The sequence below is a fragment of the Genypterus blacodes genome, unplaced genomic scaffold, assembly GCF_046128005.1.
Source record: "Genypterus blacodes isolate CSIRO-AG114 ecotype Tasmania unplaced genomic scaffold, CSIRO-AGI_Gbla_v1 ptg000029l_1, whole genome shotgun sequence".
Lineage (NCBI taxonomy): Eukaryota > Metazoa > Chordata > Actinopteri > Ophidiiformes > Ophidiidae > Genypterus > Genypterus blacodes.
Window position 1 is genome coordinate 2721550 of NW_027466842.1, and position 7072 is coordinate 2728621.

Genomic DNA, 7072 nt, shown 5'->3' on the forward strand with positions numbered 1-7072 from the left:
TCGATCCAGGTGTCGGGGATTGATCTCTTGTCACACTGTTTAGGCGAGGTGGTTATTATAGTATAGTATAGTATTTACAAGTAACAGGAGTGCCATGAGGAAAATGTCTCGGTTTTGAAGACGTGTGTTTGGTCGCCGCTTTAAATTTGACAGATTTCTGATCCAGTGCCTGTGAGGGAGCGAGCAAACGTTGAATGGCTGCTGCCTTTGATGATTGCACTCTCTCCCTCTCTCTCCCCCCCCCCCTCTCCGTCTTTGCCTTTTGCCGAAATGGACAGAGGCAGAAAGCGAGGAGTTTTTGTTGAAGCTTTGATTAGCAGCTTTGTCTGAACTCTCTGCCTCTCTTGTGGCGAAACATGGAGCCAGGTGGCACAGAGAGACAAGAGAGAGAAACGACCCGCAAGGATTCACCGGGGGGGAATTACAGCTGCAATGCTGCTAATTGTCGAGGTTGTGATGTGTGGGAATTAACAGGGCTTGAGTGTAATAGTCATTTTAATTTACTCTGAAGTTTGCTTTGATACAGCTTTTGTAACCTTTGATTTTTCAATGCCAGGCCTAAATGTGTATCTTTTCTCTGAGTATTTCACATTTTTCTCCACTGTCATTCTCTCAAATGCTCTTTCAACCATTCAAGTCAAGTCAAGGCACACTTTCTCTGTTGCAGGGCATTAACTGGTATCACTGGAAAGGCCACGAGTTCTCCATTCCCTTTGTAGAGATGAAGATGAGGCCGTACAACTATCGTAGCATCAGCAGCAAGAGGAGGAGGTCCGCCCCTGTATAAAAAGGAAGAAATCCAGAGTTAATAAATGATAAAAGGAGTTCGGGCGACGGTCAGTGATACGTTTCTGTGTGAGTCATGTATAGTAAAAAAAAAACACCTTGGTACAGCTGAAATGAAGAGGAGGATGTCACCAAAAGCTGTTAATGTTATACTCTTACTTCATAAAATGATATAATGCGACATTAATAATACATTACCAACATTCAGAGCCTGTTGAATCTAAAAAGGAGCATTATATGGCAGCGAGTGTGAGAAAGAAACGCCCAAACTCCTTTTATCCGCTTCCTGCTCCTGCCCAGCTTTAGCCGTCTCTCTCTCCCTGCTGTACTTCTACCCAGACAATAGAAGACACTGTATGTTATTTATTGAATAATCTGAATGACAATGGTTCCTATTTGCTGTAAAAGAGAAAAAAAAGAAAATTAAAAAAAAGAAAAGAGAGGCAAAGAAGAAGAATGTGCTGCCTCTCCCCTCTGGGATGCTCGGAAAAATTGCCCCGGCGAGTGTGTGAGAGCCGGCGTTGTTTTAACCTTGAAAAACTATTAACACTTTTAACAAAACAAAACAAAAAAAAAAAAGATATAAAACTGTATATGCCCTTAAAACTCTTAACTGTAAGATTTATATATTTTTATAACTGATAATTGTGACAAAAGTTCATTTAAGCCGCCAAACAAGGACTCATAACAGGAACACAGGAGATCAAAACAAACAGTCACCAAGCAGCACACCAGCAATAGATCAGCATCATCTATTTGTATTTATTATTTCTGTACGTGTTACTATTAATTATAATATGCTCGGCTAATTATTAATTCAGTATGAGGATAATTGAGGATGACAAACCCCCATGTACGTAAACGGTTAACCACATTTGCACTCTGAGTGGGAACACAGCAAAACTATTGTTACTCACTTAATCGTAATTTTTGTCTCTGCTCCTCTGTTTGATTTTCATTATATTTCACATTCTTATCTGTTTTTTTCCCATCGCACACGCAATTGGAGTTTGTCCTCCTTCTGCAGATGAGGTGATTGCTTGCAGAGATGGTGGCGATAGATGAGAACGTTTAACCAAAAGATCTGCATAATAAAGTCTCGGGCCGTGTTGTTTTTGGAAAGATGCCTATCAGTTGGTTTGGTACTTTGTCTCGAAAGAGCAGTGAAGCCGCTTTTTTCTTTGTTTTTATGAGATTCTTTACTTTTTTTTTTTTTTAATAATGGTTTTTGTCTCCCCCTCAGGCCTTGTTTTAAGCATTCTGAATACTAAAGTGATACGCATAAGAAAGTTGAGGTGGGTACAGATTTCAGCTCGGTCTTTGTTGCTGGTTTGAGCCTCTGGGTAAAAAATAACAATCAGCACACTTTGGCGAAGGTTGTTCTCACCTTGTCATCTGCAACTTGCCCATCCACCATTTCCTCTTTTCAAGACTTCACACCGTCACATGCTGCATTTCTTTCAGGCTCAATCCTGCTTTTTGACTCACTGTTGCGTAGCGGAAAAGCTGAAGTATAACATCCAGTACAAGGCCACCATCACTGCAAGCACATAGAAGGGCAAATTGAGTCATATTTCAATGTTTATTGTACATTTTCCCCTTTTGAAACAACTCATAATCGCATTCATCCTCATTATTCTATGTATAAAACTACTATACTCATGTAGATGGTGTCTTTGATGTGTTCCCCCTTTAGACACAAACTAATTCATTATCCTGCTGTTATTTCTAACCATTGTTTTCGTCAACACGGTGTTGTGTTTGGAGGCGGATGGAGCCTACTGCATGCTAACAGAAGTGCAATCCACAAACGGTATATAACAAATGTCATGGGAATCTGTTTTATTTTCATTTATAGTGATGAGTTTAAGAAGAAATTGCTCTTGAAATTGGTTTGTGAGGTACAGATAAGAATTTGACTCGGTAATGTTTTCAAAAGCGTTCACATCAGAATTCAGGATGTTGAACTTTGACCTTTCCCCTGGATTGATCTCCCCTGTGTGACCGTTTCATCTCCAGCAGTGATTTATACAATAGAGTAGCTTAGACAGTTTTTTCCTTTTTCACGGTCTGCAAAGATGCCGTTCGCAAGGATTGACGAAGCTTTGCAGAGGGAACAGAATGGATGTTATTTAAGTCTGGTACAGGAAAAGCGAAGAAATGTCACGTTTGAAGATACTTTTTCCATTTAAATACACGTATAGACATGTATACTGTACATATACTTTGCTGTCACCTGTCATTTTTAAGGAAATAATGTTAGTCAAGTTTCCCTGTTAATTATTCTGCTCTCAAATGAAGTCTGAAGTTTGGAAATAAGTTATTCTCCTTTTATTCCATTTGTTGTCCGCCACCGCTCAATCACACCCACTGCTACACTTAAGTCACTCACTGGAGTTCACTCACTGTATCTCTATTTAATGAATTTTCATTTTTGCAAACTTGTTGTCAACCACTGGATCGTGCAGTACAGGAAGCTGATGCGTCTCCCTTATTTATCTCAGCGCTGTTTATTTTCAAATTATAGGAAATATGCGAGACGATTACTAATGCCAAAATGTCACGGTATCAAACAGGAAGCTGATTTCTCCCCATGGGTTTACGTCTCACACGAGCCAGATTAACCGCATTGATTCGACATCTTTGCCATGAAAAATGTAAATGTTGACAAAAATGTGATCTTGACTGTTGAAAAAGCTCATATATGCTGAAGTTATGGATTTATTGTTGGATAATCTTGGATATTGCTGTCAAATTTAGCTCTAGTTTGACTTAAAAATGTACGATAGTTCCTTTTTTAATACATTTTCTACATATTAATAAAATATTGGAAATGGTTGAAGTGCGTTGTTATGCTTGTTCCTTCTGTTTAGTGTATTTGTTACGTGTTACTTAGTGATTTTAGACATTTTAGTTAAGGTTGTTAATTAAAGGAGTTTTTAAAATTAGCTGTATTTACACGTAGTTACAGCGGCACACAAACACACATCCTTTCTAACTCATATGAAATAATGAACTACCAACAGCAGACTGAGGTCATGTTATAAACTCTTCAAACTTGCTTCACCTCTAATTGGAGGCAATTAAAATTTGAAGTGTGGCCAGCAGCAATTACAACTGAAAGGTGAAAGGTGCAGCCGGAAAGGTCTCGCCGTGATGTTTGGCTCTGCATGGGCCACGCAAGAGGCCTCATTAATATGCACATGGGGTCTGAACATGAACAATAATAGGAACATTTCTTTTAAAAGGTGATTCTTTGTACAAAAAAATCAGGGGTGAGTTTTAAGTCAATTATATTATATCACCACGGGGATGAAATAATTACTTTTGGAGTTATTATTATGCGGTAAAAGTATCTGGAGCTCACAAAGTGTAAAAGCGTCAGTAACCTAAGAAATAGGTTCAACATCTCACCCACTACTAAGATAAAGAAAATACACTACAGTGATTGACCTGATGGTGGCGCTATAACACAATACCCACTTGTGCATTTTGGCCTGTAACTTAGGAACCATAAGTCATTAATATTCATTCCTTCGAGCTCAACCAACACACTCCTCCATGTAGGCGATGTTACACTACACTTCAAATGTGGAAGACTGAACCGAAAACTGTGGTCCAAAACTTGAAGTTAAGTCTAAATATTTAAATAAGAAGTAATTTTATTCATTGCAATGTGTTGAAATTGTTCATTCGTCTAATAGTCACATGGTTCTTGCCCTCGCTTGCTCATCGCCCTCGCTGGCTCTATTTTCAATATAGAATTAATTTGAGTCTTTATTAAATATAAATTTTTGGGCAACAGAGCAGAGCAAGCAAACAGTTAAAGTTGTTAAAGGAGGTTCCACCAATTTAACACATCAAAGGCAGTTTATTGATAATGTTCTGCACTGCTAAAACATGCGTGTGGAGGCTTTTGCGGCTGTAGAGGGCGCTGTGCCACATCTGTATAACTGTCTCAACTTCAATTCTAAACTTATAATTATAGTACAAGAAATCTCAGACAACAAATTGTGTTTTTCATGGATGGATTAAGATAAATGACTCGTGTGTGCTTTCACATGCAGCTCGGTTCAGCTTCTCTACTTGTGCAGAAACACTCATCGCGCGCACACACACACACACACTCATGCATTACAGCAACTACAGATCTCCTAGCATTAAAAGATTCTGCGCAAACCTTCATATCAGCAGTTTTAAGATTCATTGTTTAATTACCGCATGTTCCAATTATCCATTAATTATCCATTCAAGTGTCTGGTCAGCAGAAACGTCCCGCTAAATAATGAGCTTGCATGAAAGTTGTGTGAATATATTACTGGCGGACACAAATAAATGAGCAACGCATCTTCAGCAGCGAGGTAAAGGTCAGAGAGATTCGCTCATATTTGGTCCGAAAACACGAGCATATTCACTGCTGCAAAGAATGCGGCAACTCTCCTGTCAATCATTCTGTGGATCAGGTGGCAAAAGTGAGCGAGAATTATTGTTTTGATATTTACTTTAATTGTTAAGTTCTCTTTTCATACTGTATCAGGAATTATTTTTGTGTTTATCAATCATCAATGCTGAATAATGCACCAAACCTGTTACAATGATGTCATCACTGTCAGAGTGCCACGGCACAAAAGGCACAGGATCCAAATGCACGACTCACGAAGGGATTCAAATAGCTAAAATATCCTTTACTCTTGATAAACATGAGGCCAAAAACTAGACTAGATGTAATTCTTGGGCTTGACACTCAACTTAACATGACTTTAAGACAAACTGGCAAAGGACAAGGGGAGACATGGACTTCTTATACATGAGGTAATGAGACACAGGCGACGACAATCAAGGACGGGGCAGGCAATCACAAGACATGGGTGACGGTACTTAACATAACGCGAGACAAGGACGAGACATTAAACACCGAACATGAACTCAACTATGACATGGCGTGACTATGATTTAAGGACATGACAAACACTGAACATGAACTAAACTATAACATGGCGAGACATGACAATCACAGTGTATCTATATAAGTTGTCCGACGCTGTTTTGTGTTTGAATTGTTTGTAGTTTATGTGTCTTACTAAACTCACAATCTTCAAACCATAACTAATTAATAATTTCATCTCAACTGATGATTTTTTTTTAAGGATGCCAAAATATTGTTTGTATCTGCAACAGCTTCTGTATCTGTTTCCGTGGTGATTAGGGATATAAACGCAGCCATTTTCTAAAGATTATAGCATTTTCATACTTGTTTATTTGCCAGCACCGGTCTTGGATAAATCAGATGTAGAATCAGTGAGAGGTACAAATCGTTTGTCGGACAAATCATATCAATTATATTTCCAATTTCGGCGCAATGCAACTGTCCAACTCCCTCAACAAATGGAATATATTTGGCCCCGGTCGTTTGTCTGTCGAAATGAAGAAGCCACAGTGCAGGGCTTAGCAGTTGCCAGCCTGTTACTGGCAGCCGCAGCTCTTTGCGCTCTGACTGGCTGACTGTATTAGCGAGTCCACCCGGGGCCGCCTGCTTCCAAAGCCTTAAGATGATTGGTTGACTGTGCCGAGCCAATTCTCTAACTCAGCTAAATCCCAAAGTCTGCCGTCTCCCAGCCTCACGCATTTAAAAACTGAAGACAACGAGGCCTCAGAGGCGTTGCCATACAAAATGGCCAAGTGCTGTCATTGCATCGAGAAAACTGCAATGTCTGGAAACGTTGTCGTCACTTTTGAGATGCTGATGACAGCGAGGAAGTATTTGAAATATGTGAACACAGCACACATGACAGGTATCAACGTGTCTTTTCACACTGTGAAGTTTGATACGTGATGATTTATTGTACAAATTGTCATCTGGTCACAGGAATGACATCGCCTCGTGAAAGTGAACCTTCGATATTCATTTGTTGCTTTGTTGTTTTCAAGGCATTTCTCTTATTTAGATTTTTCTCCTCATTTCAGGCTCTCACACCCTTTCAAACTCAAGATGCACAACAAGCATGATGGTGACATTTCCCAAAGTCCTTCAGGATTCCGCCTACATGTCTGGACTGGCAATCAGATTAGACCTACATCACACACCAAATGCATGTTTCATTCCACTGTAATTGTCTTTGGCACAAAAATATCAAATATTGTGGTATTTTTCCTGTGACCAAGCAAACATCCCCTGCGACTTTAAGGCTGAAGCAAGCTGTGCAAATATACTGTGCTGAAATAAAGAATCACATTTGAGATGTAGAGTTTTTAGAATGTTTAGATAGCAATATACTGATTAAATATG

General features: G+C 39.3%; 1 protein-coding gene across 1 annotated transcript in view; it reads left to right on the forward strand.

The window, feature by feature from the left end:
• tnr (tenascin R (restrictin, janusin)) overlaps nt 1–923 on the forward strand; it is a 46870-nt gene extending 45947 nt beyond the window's left edge. The window contains exon 27 of the mRNA XM_076144884.1: nt 668–923. Within this exon, the coding sequence (XP_076000999.1) occupies nt 668–787 (120 nt within the window). The 3' untranslated portion in view covers nt 788–923. The remainder of the gene's footprint in view (nt 1–667) is intronic.
• The last annotated feature ends 6149 nt before the right edge of the window (nt 924–7072 follow it).